This window comes from Vipera ursinii, assembly GCF_947247035.1.
Source record: "Vipera ursinii genome assembly, chromosome: 9".
Taxonomy (NCBI): domain Eukaryota; kingdom Metazoa; phylum Chordata; class Lepidosauria; order Squamata; family Viperidae; genus Vipera; species Vipera ursinii.
The window spans coordinates 10444774-10463595 of NC_139523.1; the positions used below are offsets into that span (position 1 = coordinate 10444774).

Consider the following 18822-nt stretch of genomic DNA (forward strand, 5'->3'; position numbering starts at 1 on the left):
AGGTTTATGACTGTGAAACTGGCATACTGTAGTACTAAAGTGCACTGCTGCTTACTTTCTAGATCTCTAGGCTTACAGATAAAAATAATCCCCAAATGTTGGGATTATAGTTTGTTTTTTACAGGCATTGATACCCTGGTTGATCTGTGGCATGCATACTAAAAACAGCTTTTCTTCCATGTGTACTGGGGCTGGACATCAGCAGGTCACTGGTCAGATTTGACCACAATGGATTATATAACTCTATACTTCATGTTATGTAAGTGGCAGTTGGAATGGCAGGATTGTTGATTCATGCTTAGCACTGCTGGAATCCCTTCATGCTGAACTGCACATTTCCTGCCCTACAACTCTGCCCAAACCATATTGGTGCTTTCATTTACAAGCAAAATAAGTTTAGGAGAAAGAATGAGTTAAACATGGCATGTAAGCCTGATAATGTTTGGTTAAATAATTTTGAAGCAAGAACAGTAACAACTTAAAATAAAATCTGAACACTGAAATTGATTCTATAAAAAGCCAATTATTTACATTGTGACCTAACTTTATCTGAGGAATAAATTGTTTTTTACAATGCGTATCTCCTCATTCTTTCATACAGGCAAATATTTTCCTTACTTTGCAAATTATTGAAAGTAAATCTCACTTTAACAGGACATTGAACCTTTAATTCTTTATATTATTTCTCTCATTTTAATAGCATGTTGTTACTCTTCAGTGGAATTGTTTTTGTCTTCATATTTTAATATTTTGCTATTTTGGAGCACCAGCTTAGAGGTTAAGGAAGGCATCAGGCTGAAAACCAGGAAACTGAATTCTAGTCCTCCCTGAGGCATGAACCATCTGGGTGATTTTGTGCCAGTCATTCTCTCTCAGCCTAGGAAGGAGGCAATGGCAAATCACCTCCAAAATCTTACCAAGAAAACTGCAGCAAGTTGTTAGGCAGTCACCCAGAGGCCAAAATTGGCTTGAAGGCACCACAAAAAAATGCAATAGTACTGTAGTCTTTTGATTGTTGTAATTATGAATACAATAAATTAAGGTTGCTATTGCTAAGCACATTGATTTGTGCTTTAAATTGTAAGCCGCCCTGAGACTTCGGAGAAGGGCGGGATATAAATGGGATTTTTAAAAAAAAGGTAATGACAATACAAGTGAACAATCAATTCATTGTGTGCGTGTATACTTATTTGTAAGATACATTAATTCAGAACTGTTTGATTTTTGGGAGGTTGTATGATGTTCTGATTTTCTTTAAAATATAGCTTATAGTTGACAAGCCAGAAGGTTTATGCAAAGTGTTTTTGGAAATATTAAGTTGAGAACAAGATTTTGTCTTGAAACAACGGGGGTATAGTAGTCCTCAATTTAGGACCACAATGGGGCTCAAAGTTTCTGTTGCTAAGCAGAACAATTGTTAAGTGAATTATGCCACATTTTATGACCTTTTTGCCACTGTTAAGTGAATCTCTGCAGTTAAGTGAATCATGTGGTTAAGATGAATCTGGTTTCCCCTATTGACTGCTTGTTATAAGCCAGCTAGGAAAGTTACAATTAGTGATCACATGACTGCATGATCCCTGGACAGTGCAATTGTCATAACTGCATGTCAGTTGTCAAGCACCTGAATTCTAATCACTTGATCATAAGGGTGCTGCAATAGTCTTAATGTGAAATACAGTCATAAGTCACTTTTTTCAGTGCCATTGTAACTTTGAACAATCACTAAATCAAGTACTGTAATTGAATTATTTTATTCTTACAGGGTACAAGTGCAGAACAGGATAATCGCTTCAGCAACAAACAGAAGAAGCTACTAAAACAGCTGAAATTTGCAGAATGCCTTGAAAAGAAAGTATGTTTACATTGTTATACTTAATGAATTTATTTTATATTTAATAGATATTTAACTTTGTAAGGATAGCTTACAGCTGCTGCAGTTCAAGTCAGTAGACTTATTTGGAATTTTGAGAGTCACAATGTAACAGAACAAGTACATACAAAAGACATTAGGTTCAAGTTCCAGTGTATGCATCCATTTCCTTTGGAACAGTTTTTTGTTTAGAATCTACTCTAATCCAAATTTCCTATAACAGAAGGCAGATTGATGTATCTCAGAGACACATAACTACTGAGAAGCCAAGAATAGAGCAGAAGGGAATTCCCCTCCCAACCAAAATATCATTTCTCTTATGAACTGGCGATGAGCAAAGAAGAAAAATGGCTGGGGGCACTTAAAATCAGAGCATGGAGTTTTAATATCCCACCATCTGAATAACAGCATCTCATTTCAGGACAAAAAGAGTAAAACATTTTTAATTTTTTAAAAATAGTAAGGAAGCATTACACTACAGTCACGTCTGTGGGCAGTATGTTGATTCTCTATACATAAATGTGCAGATAATACTCTTTGGAAGAATTGTTTCTGTTTAAGAAAATTCTAATTGCTATAGATAGTTAAAGGTAAAAAGGTAAAGGTTTCCCCGCACATGCATGCTAGTCGTTTCTGACTCTAGGGGCCGGTGCTCATCTCCGTTTCAAAGCCGAAGAGCCAGCGCTTGTCCGAGGACGTCTCCGTGGTCATGTGGCCGACATGACTAGACGCCAAAGGCGCACGGAACACTGTTACCTTCCCACTGCAGTGGTCCCTATTTTTCTACTTGCATTTTTACGTGCTTTCGAACTGCTAGGTTGGCAGAAGCTGGGATGAATAACAGGCGCTCACTCTGTTATGTGGCACTCGGGATTCAACCCGCCAAACTGCCGACCTGCTGATTGACAAGCTCAGCGTCCTAACCCACTGAGCCACCGTGTCCCTGACTATAGTTAGAAATCATTAAAAATCAGTTTTAATAAAATGTCTTCCAGTAAGCATTAAGAAAGCTACTAAGAAAGATCACAAACCACATTGATTAATTTGTGCATGTACACTATACGTATCTATATCTGTGTATTGTTGCACAGCAATAGATTACAGTTTACCTAGTATGTACTGTTTATTAGTGAAAGCCTCCTTAATATCTTCCAAAACTGCTAGACTTCAACATGAGTGAGAATTAATGGAGGTGAATATGACCATGCAACAGGTTGACCTGTGCTGCTTGTTGCTATATTGTAGGATGCCAAGATTTTACAGTAGTAATTGCAGTATCAAGCAAGGCGTCCCTTAAATTCTTTATCTCATTCTGTAGGTTGACATGAGCAAGGTAAACCTGGAAGTAATCAAGCCATGGATAACAAAGAGAGTAACAGAAATCCTTGGATTTGAAGATGATGTAGTAATTGAATTTATATTCAATCAGTTGGAAGTGAAGGTAATAATGTTGCTGTGGTTGTTTTTCCATATACGTAAATATATTGCATAATTATTCTGTGTAAACTGATTTTTTTCTGTCAAAAAACCAGTTGAAATTAGGACGGTTTTTGTTGCAGTGCATATTGTGAATAATTCACTTTGTAAAACATTTGTTAAGGTTGACAGTTTTAGTGAAGGTGCATAGTATGCAAAACTGCTCAGGTGAAAAAAATCAGACTTACTGTGTTGATTTTGCTGTTACGTGTTAAGCTACTTGACAGCAATTTTCTAATGATGATGTGATTTATGATTTAAAAGGCCTGAACCAAAATGGAAGTTATTCCTTGCGTCTGAAGTATAGCACCATCACCCTATTAGGTCACAGCAGAGTGAGTGTCCAATGTCGCTCTGACCAACTCCCTTGATGATGCAGTGTGTGTTTGGAGGTGAGTTGTGTAAAGTGGCCGAACCAAAGACAGAGAAAACATCCAACAGAAAGAAATTGGGCAAAGCTTTACACTGCTCTTGAAATTGTTTTGAATTAAATCACATTAAATATAAAGAATGAAGTGCAGTTCTAAATTGGTAAGAGGCGTTCAGTGGAGACCTACTCTGTTTAGAACTATGTTCAGTTGGGATGGTGGGTTTTATAATTATAAATGTACACTTCAGTTTAGAAGGCTTAAAAGTTCAAGCTGTTTTTCACTGAAATCAGTGGCAAGGCACCTCTGATATCAGCGGAGCTGGACTGCACCACTGGAATACAGCTAATCGATAGTGAGACATACTGTATAGCATGAACAGCGTAAACGAACTTGCGTTCATGATAAACACAGTCTTTTATTTTACACAGTCTGAATCTGCATTCCAAGAGATAGTAAAGTGTTTCTCTGAACCATTGGCAAAATGTTCTTGTCTAATATTCTCTATGCTCAATCTTTCTTCCAAAGAATTCATCTTTGATTTGACTGAACAGTTGAAATTTCAACTGAGAAAGGTATTGCTGTTTTTTTAAAAAAAGACTGTAATTTGAATATAGGTTTTTATTTTTAGTATCCATATTTGTAATCTCTTAATGTACTTTAATAGAAATTCTGTTGGGGGAGCAGGTTTTAAGGGCATCAGACGAAGTATGAAATTATGTTAGGAAGTAGCTTGCTAATATGAATTAATAAAATAAAATCGTAAGTGTGCAGTTTTAATTCCCCTTTATAGAAAGCATGATTTGAAGTTTAGAACTTTAAAAAAAACTTTTTTTCTTTCTGTGGTTGTGTACTCATTATTGCTTGTTCGTCTTTTGCAATTTAGATAAATGGTATAACATTAAACTCAAGGTGATTGAGTTGCAGTAGGGAGTCGGAAGCAAGCCAAGGGAACATCTTTCTCTACAGGGGACTTGGCGATTCCAAACCCCCCAAAGTTCCAAGAAGAAAAAGAAGACACCTGGAATCTGTACTTGCTTTGTGCTGTTGAGCTGTGCTTGTTACACGGACCTTGTTGCTTTGACCAACAATTTTAGAACTAAATTGCCCACCTGTACTGTGAACCACACTTGACCTCTTAATCCTTTGTGGCCATCACATAATTGTCGTTAAGGAAATGGTGGCAGCTTTCATTCCATTAAATGGTGGAGATTTAGTTTAGTTTACTGATGGAAGTAAGAAAATGCATGCATAAATTCTTTTTCAGTTTTCTTAGCAGGATTTCAGTGATATTGTAGATGATTCTGTGATGTTAAGTGTACAGCTTCTGTCCATTGTACGGATAAACTAAAATGATTTTTTCAAGGAGCAGTACCAACGAATGCTAGGGAAAATGTTTAGAAAGTTAATTAGAAGAATCATACACCATCTATGATGCTGCTATGGCAAATTCATGGCCCTCTGTTTCAGTGGCTGTACAGATCATACCTTTTTATGAAATCCACAAAGGATTAACAGGCCACTCTGAATGTAATGGTAAGGCAAGACAATGTTGGTTATTTGTTAGGACAGTTACTGAACAACTTTTAAGCAAAGTTTTTTTAAAAAATACACTAATAAAATGAGTGTAATATGCTCTTGTCCATGGTAGAAGATTAATTCAAAATAATAACTTGTCTGGGTTTGGTTTTTCAAATAACCTGTATTTCTTCCTGTCATATCTCTTTACAGAATCCAGATTCCAAAATGATGCAAATCAACGTGACTGGATTTTTGAATGGGAAAAATGCAAGAGAATTCATGGGAGAACTATGGCCACTGCTGTTAAGTGCACAAGAAAACATTGCTGGTATTCCATCTGCTTTTCTGGAGCTGAAGAAAGAAGAAATAAAACAAAGACAGGTGGGGTTATGTTAAGGGTGGGTTATGGGTTTAAATCTAAGGCCAAATAATGATTGATTAATAGAATAGCACTGGAGAATTATTTGAAAAATTAGTATATGATCTGAATATCTGTAATCACTTTGGTGAAAATATAAGAGAACAAAGTGGATAGAAGGTATTAACTTCAGACACTACTGAGTGCAATATCTTAGAATTTTTCAGTTATTAAACACTGCCAAAAATATTTTTTTAAAGATGTGAGCACTAGAAACATTTGAAGACATGAACAATTAGTTCTTATTGTATGCATAACATCTACAAAAAAGATGGTCTGATTGCTTGCTGAGCAGTGTTTATTTCTGCTGTTAAGAATGGAATTTGGTTTTGCACAGTTTTCAGTCAGTGTTTGAAGCCAAGGTGCATATCTCAATTGTATGATAATATTTTATTTTAATTAAACATTACAAATTTGCCAAATAAAATGGATAGGCCAAATTTCCTTCTATTATTTCTCTTTAAACTTTTGGAGACAGTAATAAGAGTACAACAAAGTATTCTGGTATTTATTTCCAGTTTATTACAGTTTACTATCTTCCAGTCAATTTTAATTATTTCCACCAATCTTCTGACACAGAAAACAAAGGCACTTCTTTACATGTTCAGGGGATATATTATGATAAGTAATCTGATTTGGTAACAGAAGCATCTATTTATCCTGATGGAATAAAAGTTGAGACTTTAGATTGGTATGAAATCTGTCATATCCTTGTAAGTAGGTATATTCAGTGACAAATAATATATTTATATTTATTTGATTTATATACCGCCCTTCTCCCGAAGGACTCAGGGCGGTGTACAGGGCAATAAATACCAAAAGTACAAGATGCCCATTCATCTCTTTAATTAAGAAAATGTTATTTGCCGTTTCAGATTGAACAGGAAAAATTGGCTTCAATGAAAAAACAAGACGAAGACAAGGATAAGCGAGACAAAGAAGATAAAGAGAACAGAGAAAAGCGGGATCGCTCTCGGAGCCCTAGAAGGTGGCATTTATTTGCATGTTGACTCTTGTCATGTCTTGCCTTGCTTTGCTTGCTGCAGGTATTTAGCTGAACTCATGAAAGAATCAAGGGTTTGCCCATATATATTGCATGCAGCCACCCAGTTCCTTTATGCTAACTAAGCATATTGGACACAAACTTACAAACTTTTGTACCGAGGCTTCTGATAAGGCGGGGCTCCAACTCTTTGATGGACTTTAAGTGCCTTCAGCCCAAGTACTTTCAGGCTTCAGATAGAGTACTCAGAACAGGCAGATGGGAAGGAAAGGGCCTGCCTACATGGGATTTAATTTAATTTTAATTTAATTTATTAATATTTCTATACCGCCCTTCTCCCGAAGGACTCAGGGCGGTGTACAGGGCAAGAATAAAACATAGAGTTACAAAAATTAAAAAGTAATTAAATACATGCCCATAAAAAAACAGTACATTGATAAAAACCCCAATAAAATAATAATAAAAACCCCACCAATCCCCCCTCAGGCCAGGCCGGCTTGTTCAAACAGGTATGTTTTCAGATCGTGGTGAAAGGAGCGAAGATCGGGCGCCGTCCGGAGCTCAACCGGTAACTGGTTCCATAGCTCCGGGGCGCCCACAGAGAAAGATCTCCCCCTGGGGGCCACCAATCTACATTCTCTGACCGGTGGCACCCTGAGGAGTCCCTCTCTGTGGGAACGCACAGGGCGGAGGGAAGTTGACGCCGGCAGCAGGGATCACCCCATCGCATTTTTAGTCCTTACAGTTACAAACTAAATGTCTCCAGAAGGTTACAGAAGGCAGTAATTATATATTTTCAGTCAGCAGTCAAATTAGAAGGTTCGGGATGTCCCATGTTATAAAGGTTCTTAATCGAAATGGATTTTGTGTTGAACATGTTTTTTTTTTAGAACCATCCTAAACTAAATCTACATTTATCTAGACGCAAATCAAGATCTCCTTCCCCTAGAAGACGCTCATCTCCTGTTAGGAAAGAGAGGAAACATAGCCATTCTCGATCACCCCACCACACAGCCAAAAGTCGCAGTGTTACACCTCCACCGGTAAAGAAAGAAGAGACTCCAGAACCAGAACCTTCCGTCAAAGTAAAAGAAACATTGATCCAGGAGGCCACATCTACCAGGTAAACACCACAGATTATTAATTCTTTTCCTCCTGGTTTTGTACTGTTGATTATGTTAAATCAATGAAATTAGATATGTGCACTGAAATTAGATGTCATGTGCACTGTTTAGCAGTTGTTGTTAGCTGCAAAGTTGTGTGCGACCCATCGTGGCCCCATGGACAACGTTCCTCCAGGCCTTCCTGTCCTCTACCTTCTTCTGGAGTCCCTTTAAGCTCACGCCTACTGCTTCAGTGACTCCATCCAGCCACCTCATTCTCTGTTGTCCCCTTCTTCTCTTCCCCTCAACCTTTCCCAGCATTAGGCTCTTCTCCAGTGAGTCCTTCCTTCTCATTAGGTGGCCAAAGTATTTGAGTTTCAACTTCAGGATCTGGCCTAAAGAGCAGTCAGGGTTGATCTCCTCTAGGACTGGCCGGTTTGATCACCTTGCAGTCCAAGGGACTCGCAGGAGTCTTCTCCAGCACCAGAGTTCAAAGGCCTCAATTCTTTGGTGCTCAGCCTTTCTTATGGTTCAACTTTCACTGCCATAGATTGCAACTGGGAAGACCATAGCCTTGACTATACGCACTTTTATTGACAGGGTGATGTCTCTGCTTTTTAGTGTGCTGTCTAGATTTGCCATGGCTTTCCTCCCCAGGAGCAAGTTGCTAAATATCCTGTTATATAACAGTGTGTGTCCTAAAATAGTGATACAATAAGTGTTGTTATAACATAGCCTTGACTTTTTTTATTCTAACAGTGATATCTTGAAAGTCCCTAAAATTGAACCTGTGCCAGATACTAAAGAAATATCTCCAGAAAGAGTTTCAAAAAAAGAAAGGGAAAGGGAGAAAGAAAAGGAGAAGGCTCGCCCAAGATCTCCATCTCGATCTAGGTCAAGATCAAAGTCTCGATCGCGTTCCCCATCTCATCCGAGACCAAGACGACGTCATAGATCACGATCCAGGTTAGATAGTTCAAATTCTTTCTTGAGAATAGCTCAAATTATATCTAGCCTTGTTAACTATTGCAAGTGTGCCTTACCTTGTTAGTAATGATAATTGAGAATATTAAATATATGAAGCCTTATAAATTAGTTTTCCATGAAAATGCTTATATTTATCCATTATTCGCAAATGAGCCTCTCGGTGTTTTGTTTTTTTTAATCTATCTTCATACTTATACCAGCCTTGCCTTTCTTGATGCATATTATCATAAAACTGTCCCCTTTTCTGTGCTACACAAAGAAGACATCTAGACCAGTTTGTCATTGTGGCATGTAGGCAGATGCTGTTGCTCTCCCTTTCCTTGGAAACTGCAAACATTCAGTTCTGCAAATGGGTTTAGTATCTGAATTTTTGTCATTTATACGTCTAGGTCTTATTCACCAAGGAGGCGGCCTAGCCCAAGAAGACGCCCATCTCCTCGGAGAAGAACTCCACCGAGACGTATTCCACCTCCACCCAGGCATAGAAGGAGCAGATCTCCTGTGAGGCGGTGAGAATTGTGGAGTTTAGAGGCAACAATCACTAACACTGAAATCTTTTGGGACCGTCCCATCCTGGTGCCCTCTGAATCTTCATTAGAGCTTAGCTCCAATTCCAGCAATTGTACTTTAGGGCACACCCCAAGTAGGAAGCTATGTTCTACCTTTTTGTTGCTTCAAGGATAGCCACAGCTTCTCGGTGTCGGGGAGAAGATAGTAGAAATAGGTTTCAGGTTGGCTGGTAGGACAAATCTGTCAGGGAAACAGGGTTATGAAATCTTATTGTACTTATTATTAAACTTTTATGCCACTTATTTTGAAAAATTGTTATCTTACAAATTTAAGACCTTTTTTTTCTTCGTTGTTTACATTTTAAACTGACATATCAATTTAGTTTCTTAGTCATATGGCCCTCCTTCTAATGAGTGTTGCTCAAGGGAGGGTTTTCATCCCCCAGGTTCTTGGGAATTCTACAATCAAAGGTGGAGTCATCAACTAGATGAGAGGAACAGAACTGACCACCGTTGTGGTCAGAATTCTGTGGGCCCTCCTTTAAATGTAATGTGATAAATTCAGCTTAGTTGCTGACTCCCTATATGCTTAGTTGTTTTTTGTTTGGAAAAGATCAACTATTTTTCAGTTCCCTTATTTTGAGTGATTTTGACCAAGAGTAAAAACATTGTGTAATATGTTAAAACGTTCAGACTATCCAGTTCTTAATCCAGAAACTTTCACCATCACTAAATGGTATCTTACTATAAGATGATGCAACCAATAGTTCTGCATAATGTAGAAAATGAACATTCTGTTATTGAAAGTATCGTATTAGGAGTTAGTAAAATGTTTGTGAAACGGCAAAACAAGACTATTTTTAGAGCATATTTGATATCACCTTGAATCTTGCAGGAGGAGGAGATCATCAGCGTCATTATCAGGAAGTAGTTCATCTTCATCATCTTCACGTTCTCGATCACCACCAAAGAAACCACCTAAGAGAGTTGTCTCTAGCCCTCCTCGGAAAACAAGAAGGCTTTCTCCTTCTGCCAGTCCCCCAAGACGAAGACACCGGCCTTCCCCACCTCCCAGTCCTCCCCCAAAACTCCGTAGGTCACCAACACCACAGCAGTCTAATCGTACAAGAAAAGCCCGTAGTTCTGTTTCTCCCAGTAGAACTTCAGGTAAATGGAAGAATGTTTGAAAATACTTCAAACCATTCTGAGAATGTTTTTAGCTTCAAAGACTTCTGTATTGAAGTGCTTAACTAGCAATACCTAACTTTAAAAGGAAAACTGCAATCTTTCTAGTAAGATCTGTTTTCTGGGCTGCAGCGTACTGTGTGGAATTGACCAGTCCTTTTCTGCATTTTTGAACAATTTAGTTACTTGTTTTGTGTGTCATCATAATCAACAGTCTTCTAGGTAAAATACTAAAAGAAATGCCCTCTTTTTAGGTAGAACTTTCCAGCCTCTAACTCTCTTAATATTTTTCATTTAAAGGGATGCTGTTTATAATTGTGAAATTATACACTCTGAAACAATATAGTAATTCCTTTCTTATATGAATGTTAATAGCACATTTTTCTGAAATTGATGAAATAAGTAGACTTCTTAAACATTGACATTATTTTTAATTAGATGACTTGCATAAGAATCATAAATACTTTCACATGAATATGATATAAATTGAGTTTTAAATTTTGTTTACTTTTTTCTTCTCAGCACCTAAACATAAAAGTATTGAAAAGAGAGAGTCTCCCTTGCCTGCACCAAAAACAAGAAAAGTTGAATTGTCAGAATCGGGTAGGTTTCAGAACTCTCCTGCATTTTCTAATGTCTTGTGATAATGAAAAGTTACTGGAATTTGCTCAGTTAGATCCTGATATCCATTCCAGGTACACTTTAAGTAAAATCAATCTATAGTAAGAACAACTCAACAGGAAAAGTTGCAATCGGATCTCAAGTCATCATTTGATTTGCATAGCCAAAAAGCCTAAAGGAACTAAAACTTATTTTTTAAAATGTATACAAAAGAGGATCACAGTTGGTATATATTGAGTCTCAAAGTACTTTATTAATGTAAAATATAATTCTTTTCTGCCTAATATTTAGAAGAAGAGAAAGGTGGTAAAATGGCAACTGCAGACTCCGTGCAGCAAAGACGACAGTACAGAAGGCAGAACCAGCAGTCTTCATCTGGTATAGTATTTTATATTCTTATGTATGTATACTTGAAATAAGATGATTATTATTTATTGGGGTTTCTTCTCTTCTACTGATTTAAAACAACATTTTTTTCCGTAGAAAAAGCTGTAATTTGACATAGACTGGGAAATTTAGTGTCCTGATGCAATAAGACACTAAGTCTTAAATGTGAGCAAAGGTTTGCTTTGAGAAGTAAGAGATGGTGGTGCATAGAGAAAAAAAAATGGAGGAAAATCTAGTAATAAAGCTTTGAAATCCAAATATATATGAATATATTAAAGCATTTTGTAAAAAACAAGAATTGATTTTCTTAGTGGTGAGTAAAAGTTTTAATAGATGCCTGTCTTGGTTGATTACTGCACTGCAAAATTATATCACATTTTAATAATTTATTGTGGTTCAGATTCTGGTTCATCATCATCATCTGAAGAGGAGCGACCGAAAAAATCAAATGTGAAAAACGGTGAAGTGGGTCGACGGAGGCGGCACTCCCATTCCCGCAGCCCATCTCCTTCTCCACGAAAGTGGCAGAAAGAATCATCTCCTCGGTAAATTACTGTTGTGTATCCAGGCTGATTTTTTTTGTTACTGATGGTTTCTTGACCATCCGATAAAAGCTACTGGAATTTCTGAATTGGTAGCAGTGAACATTATAAAAGCATCTGACTAAAGTCACAGATCGCTCTTAACCTATAGTTTCTCTGTTCACGGCTAGTTTTTTTTAAAAATAAGAGCCTGTCTTGACATATATTAAGCCATAAAGCCATGGTTTATAAACCCTAATGGTTGAGTTCATACCCTAATGAGCCATTCCATAAATACAGTATGAACCCAGCTATCATATCCAGTAGTTGCTTTCATTTTATCCATGGCAATTTTGTGGTTCTGTTCCAGTCTTCTCAGTTTCATCCATTATTACATAGTTTTGATAGCAACACAAAGGGTAGATATTTACCTGATGAGTAAGGGATTTGTTGTGTGCAGATATGAGCCATTATGCACTCCAGTACAACGTATATTGTAACTTGATCAGTTTTTGCCTGACAATTCATCCTCACAAATCTGTGGGATCCTTGACCTCTCAATTTTTTCCTCCCTCCACTGCTGTCAGGATGCAGATGGGAAAGAGGTGGCAGTCACCAATCGTTAAAAGGTTGGTCAGCAGGTCACTCTGTTAAACTTTAATGTGTTTTGAGAATGGACCACTTACTGCTGATTTAATCACAATCACTTCTAGAAAATACAGTAAAATAAGTAAATAATGTAAATGGTGGAGTAAAAGTATGTGTTCGCTATCTGCTCTTTTTTTTTGTAACTCTAGCTATGAGGGGGGGGAAAGCTAGAATAATGAAAGTAGAATAATAGAAGAAATAGGCAACCCATTAATTGATCTACTTAATGATTACTAAATTGCAGAAGTGATTTAAATATATCCATTAAACTTCCAGCCTTCATTGCTTCTATAATTTATTTGATCACTGGGCAGAAGTTTAAAAACATATTTTTTAAAAAAAACATGGAAACACTTGTGCAAGAGAAGACTTTATATACCACCTTAATTGCCAATTATATATCTCCAAGTTTCAATTATACACTAGTTGCCTTTTCAGGCAATCATGCACAAGACAGTTCTGCTTTACCAGCAAGGGTAAGTTTTTCCTATTGTAGAAACCAGGCACTTCCTAAAGCAGGGGCAGGCAATATGGTGGTTTCCAGATGTCTTTGGCTGCAGATATAATTCCTGACCACTGGATTGGGGCTCGTGGTACTTGTCCTAAAGCTTGATAATACAGTAAGCATCTCCCTGTTGTTTCAAACTTACTGTCTTCTTTCCTTATAGTAGAAGGAGGCGAAGTCCCTCCCCACCACCAGCCAGAAGACGACGGTCTCCTTCTCCTGCCCCCCCTCCAAGGCGTCGCAGGTCACCGTCACCCCCACGACGAAGGTAATGCTCTTGCAGTGTTGCATGGCTTGTAGAAAATGCTGGTCCCTGATGTGGAAACCAGTATGTCCAGCTCCATAGCATGCATTGTAGCATTTTCTTTTTTGGGAAGGAACTTTATTCATTTAATAAGTGTAAAACGTTTTATACTGCTAATAGTCAATCCCTTCAGGATGATTTACAGAAATATATTAAAATGCCTACAAAACAACTAAGAGCAGAAAAAGCCTTGACCTTTATAATACAACAAGGTTAAAAAAATATGTAAGAACATTTAGAAATTATCTTAATAAATAGATTTTAACAGGTGGTTCTTGATACGTATTTTGCTGCGATACTAATTGCAGATTAGTAAAAATTACCCACTCCTCTATTTTACTTGTGCAGTATTTTTGTTCTTTCATCTTGTAATTTGCCTAGGTAACCCTTGTAACTTAGTAATTTGATCAATAAGTTTGTGTACCTTCTTACTTCTTAGGTCACCTTCACCACCCCCTCGCCGGCATTCGCCTACACCCAGAAGATACTCGCCTCCCATACAGAGGAGGTATTCTCCTTCCCCTCCTCCAAAGAGGCGAACGGCATCTCCTCCTCCCAAAAGAAGGGCTTCTCCTTCTCCACAGCCTAAGCTCAGAGTTTCTCGCTCTCCACCACCAAAACGAAGCTCTCCACCCGCAAAGAGACGTTCGCCATCTGCATCTTCTAAGCACAGGAAAAGCTCCCCTCCTAGCAGGTCCAACCGGGAACCCCGCTCCCCACTGCAGAACAAGCGGCATTCGCCTTCCCCGCAGCCTAGGCCTTCACGGACCTCTGCCAGCCCCCCATTGTTGCGCAGGGGTCCTTCTTCATCACCTCAGCGAAGGAAATCGCCGTCTCCAAGCTCTAGACCCATCAGAAGAGTCTCAAGGACTCCAGAGCCCAAGAAGTCAAAGAAGTAAGTGATACACATGGGACTAAAGGGCAGCCGTGTATGTTTTAGATCCTTCTTTTTCAAACTTCATCTTTTTAAGATGTGTAGCTGGGGGACACTGTGAGCTGAAGCCCACACATCTTAAAGTTGCCAAGTTTGAAAAACATGGATCTAGATTATTGGGCTATAACTAAGAGTTGTAGTGGTGCAGTGGTTAGAATGCAGTATTGCAGGCTAACTCTGCATTCCCACTGTCAGGAGTTCAATCCTGACCAGCTCAAGGTTGACTCAGCCTTCCATCCTTCCGAGGTCGATAAAATGAGGACCCAGATTGTTGGGGGCAAATAGGCTGAATCTGTAAACTGCTTAGAGAGAGCTGTAAAGCACTGTGAAGCGGTATATAAGTCTAGGTGCTATTGCTATTGCTGTAATTGCTCTGGAATTGTAGGATACTACTTTCTCCAGTCAAGATGTATGGCATTCCAGTATTATAGGTATCAGGAGTAAAAACAAGGGTTCCCTCCCCCCCACCCACCCCCACTTTGGAATCAGTAAGCACTGTAAAGTTCACGGCTGATTTGATTTTTCAACATTGATTTTGCTGCCTTTTCTAGAAAGTATAATATGTTCTGCCTCTTCTTCCTAAGGGCTTCTCCACCAAGTCCCCATTCTGTGAGAAGGGGATCTTCATCTAGGTCAGCTTCAGCATCCCCCGAACCACCCCCCAAGAAGCACCCAGCACCTCCATCTCCTGCTCGATCAGCATCCCCTTCTGCTCACTGGTCACCAGTAGCACCTGCAAAGAAGGCTAAAAGTCCGACGCCAAGCCCCTCACCAGTACGAGTGAGTATTTTGGGTTGTAAACTTGGGAGGCTTCATTTGATCAACTCTTTTTTTTAATTGGTTGGAACGGTGGCTGAGATTATGCATCACTTTTAAGCCATGATGCAAGGTTGGTTGGGTTCAGTTCGTGGAACGTGTGAACCTGTTCCAACTGCTGCATGACTAGCTGCTTTTATGACTAGTGTGACAGACCAAATTCTGTGGACGTTGATGAGGAAAGATCGGTAGCTGGATCTCTTACGTGCATTTGAGGGACAAACCTATTATTATCCAGGTGAAAGTGACGGACTGTTCTTAAAACGAGAGATGTCAGTCAAGACTTAGCTTAGAATTGTTCTTGTAAATCCTGGGGTAGAGATGTAATTCTAAGATTTATTGTTTTAAATGGTGGCTTGATCTCACAGAATTCCGATCAGGAAGGAGGTGGCAAGAAGAAGAAGAAAAAGAAGGAGAAGAAGCATAAAAAGGATAAGAAGCACAAGAAACACAAAAAGCATAAGAAAGAAAAGGCGGCTGCAGCTGCTGCTGCAATGGCTGCTTTCACAACATCTGCAGAGGAAGATCAAGAAAAAAATGTAGAACCCAAAAAGGTGTGAATATTTATGTTTCTGTTTAAATAAACGTAAATGCTTTTCTTCATCTTTCTTTTAAGATTGAACATGGGTATGGCTAAATTAACGATTCGGGGAAATCGATATTAAAATCCTATTACTGTAGTGCTGTCACAGCATTTTTAAGAATATTCTTTTTCTTGGAACGTAGTTTGTGTTTAGTTTTAGAATCTCTGCCGTATGATTTGGGCATTGGTAGGTGGCTTAACCTTAAAACCAATGTGCACGTGACCTTATGTCCTACTCTAGAGCATTCGGTGTTGAAATCCACAGCAAGACTCCTCACCCTTTAGGCTGCTTGTTTCATGTAGGTTTCTACTCTCTGACCAAATCTAACCCAGGCTCATGTTCTGTAACTATAGAAGTAATTGCTGACTTTCCATTGCGTTAAGGAGACTGAGAGTGAAGCAGAGGATAACCTGGATGACTTGGAAAAGCACCTGCGTGAGAAAGCTCTGAGGTCGATGAGGAAGGCGCAGGTATCTCCACCGTCTTAGGACGAAGCAGCATTTGATTTCATGTAAATTCTATTTGGTTTATACTCAAGATTTCAATTTCAAATCGCTAAAATGTGTTTGAGCTTTAGACTTTAACATTGGTTGTAATAATTGCTAGGTTAAAGTTCACTATGTTTATTACAAAAAAGGGCATGGATTTTCATTACAAAAAAATCATTTACAGTGTACTAGTGACCTCCTTTTGACAATTGACATGATTTTGCTAGAATTTTCTTGAGCAGCAAGGAAACTCTTCCTCATTCTATCCCTGTTCCTGTTCCATGGTTTAAAAAAGGGCCTGGCAAACTTCACAGTTTCTCTAAAACGGATGGGCAACCGTGGCCCTTTCATGATCTGTGGACTTCCAGGTGTCCTGAGCCAGGTCATAAAGGGCCACAGTTGCCCACCCATGCTCTAAGAGGTCATAATGCTGACAACATTTCTATTTTAAATTCTTACTTCCAGAACTTTTGGTTTGTAGGCATGAGAAAGCCACTTGGCAAAGTGGCAAAGAATTATGTGGGAACACTTGCCAAACATCCAGGTTTCTCAGTGTTTCCTATTTATGTTTAAAATTGGAATAACATATCTACTTTATAAACTTGCTTGGCAGAAGGCAGTGGGTTCATTATAATATGATAGACCTATTTGGTACACTGGATTTTTAATTTGTACCTTTTTTTCCTCTTATCCCTTTCACCTTCTCCTTTTAAAAAATAACAGTTCTGTGATCAGCAGTCTCAGCCAAATTTGGCATAAATTTTTGTTTTGTGGAATGTTGTTGCCCCATTCATAGGTTTCTTTCTTCTTGTTGAAGTCCTTTGGAATAGTATGTAAGTTTCAGAGTTGTGGTTTCTGAAAACCTGAAGGACCTGAACTTTGGATATTGTCATGTTCACATTGGGGGTTTTGTTTTGTTTCTGTTTTTTTAAACTAAAGCTATTACAAAGCTTGTGTATTAAACAAAATAAATTTCTAAATTTAAAGGACCTCAGTTTGTGTATCAATCTTTCTTCCTCCCTTTCTCATTTTTAAGAAAATATTCATTTTGTAGAGCTGTTGAGGGGTTCAATCCTGTTCATTGAAGTAAAATAATTTGCATGAAGGGGGCTTCAAAGAATGTCAGAAATCTTTCTCTTGTGGCGAACTCTTAAAAAACACCAACAAGGGCATTTACATTCAGATTCCTCTACACAACAGTCTGACCTCGTTTCATAGGTGAGAAAGTGTTACTGGAGGAAGTTCTGAATCTCCCTGATTCTCCTCCTCCTCCTCCTCCTCCTCCTCCTCATTAAACCTGATTTATGTATAAATATAAAAAGGCAGTGGATGAATGAGATGACTGCTTTCATGGAAAAGTAAAATACTCCCAGTAGTGGCATATCTCATTTATCTTTCTTATCTCTAATCATCTGCCAGTCCCCTCTTCACATCTTCTATCTGGCTTTGCTCAAAAATGGTTATTTGGTTACGTCAATCTAACATCCTTCCGTTATTGGACTTTATTATCTGTATGCTGCTGGATCATTTCCTTGTGTGCTTTCTAAGTTAAAAGTGGCTAAACAACCTGGAATTGTGTCTCGAACCATGATCTTAAGCCCTGATTTGCTCTCATTTAATGGCTTGTTCAGAGAGAGAAGCCAGTGTTGCTGATTTTGAGTGCTAAATAAGTTCTTCCCTCCCCATCCCCCAGGTTTAGGGATCATTTGAATATTTATATGCCTTTTCTTGATAAAACAAATGTATGAATGTCAACCTTTTAAAAGCTAGGCTTGGCAATCAAATATTCTAAAACGTATTTGGTCCTAGGCTGGAAGAACCTGTTCTGGTGCTGAGGAACAATGATTTAATCATTTCAACTCTTGAGTTACAAATATTCGCCTTTACTAAAACTAACTTGATATAGACGAAATCAGATTGAGATGGGGCTATTTTAGCGAGTCCTTTTCAATATTGTATTCCAGTTCTTTGGGATTTCAATTCCCCAAATTATCAGTATGCTGATAACATCCAGTGTTTCTTGAGGGTACTTAGTTTCAGAAGTTTGCCTAAGTTTCTCTTATTTTCCATTGGGGCCTTGGACTTTAGTTGTCATTTTTATGCTCATTCTTAACACTCTTGTGTTAAGCAGTGACAGCTGATGATCACTAGAGGGCGGATTGGCTCAAGTGAAAGATGCATTTTCTCACTTGAATGCAGATGGTCCTTGACATATGACCACAGTTGGGACAGGATTTCCACTGCTAAGCAAAGTATTTGTTAAGTGAGCTGTGCCTGATTTTATGACCTTTATTGCCAGGGACATTGAACGATTCACTGCAGTTGTTAACTGGATCATGTGACAAATCCGGCTTCTGCCATTGACTGCTTGTTGGAAATTGGGGAAGGTTGCAAATGGCAGTCACATGACTCTGGTATGTCAAAACCTTTGCAAATACATGACTGGATTGGCAAGTGCTTGAATTTTGATCACATGACTGGGGATGCAGTGGTGGTAAGTGCAAAGATCAGTTGTAAGTCGCTTTTTTCAGTGCTGTAACAGCAATTGCTGAGCAAATGGTTGTAAGTCAA

The 18822-nt window shown here is 38.5% G+C and overlaps 2 protein-coding genes across 8 annotated transcripts in view; one reads left to right on the forward strand and one right to left on the reverse strand.

Annotated features, from left to right (window-relative positions):
- STPG1 (sperm tail PG-rich repeat containing 1) overlaps positions 1-18822 on the reverse strand; it is a 226672-nt gene that overhangs the window by 123188 nt on the left and 84662 nt on the right. The window lies entirely within an intron of this gene.
- SRRM1 (serine and arginine repetitive matrix 1) lies at positions 1675-17241 on the forward strand. 7 transcript variants are annotated; one of them, XM_083369620.1, is made up of 18 exons: positions 1757-1855; positions 3192-3314; positions 3614-3741; positions 4246-4292; positions 4604-5619; positions 6532-6644; positions 7582-7782; positions 8522-8728; positions 9139-9258; positions 10154-10425; positions 10966-11046; positions 11356-11442; positions 11852-11996; positions 13289-13393; positions 13869-14324; positions 14948-15143; positions 15548-15733; positions 16147-17241. In XM_083369620.1, exons 5-18 carry the CDS (start codon positions 5464-5466, stop codon positions 16249-16251), a joined length of 2430 nt encoding a protein of 809 aa, XP_083225746.1. In that variant the 5' UTR covers positions 1757-1855; positions 3192-3314; positions 3614-3741; positions 4246-4292; positions 4604-5463; the 3' UTR covers positions 16252-17241. The 7 variants fall into 7 exon arrangements, with proteins under 7 accessions (XP_083225744.1, XP_083225742.1, XP_083225743.1 ...); XM_083369619.1 differs by having other exon boundaries at positions 4246-5619; XM_083369622.1 differs by lacking the exon at positions 3614-3741 and having other exon boundaries at positions 1773-1855.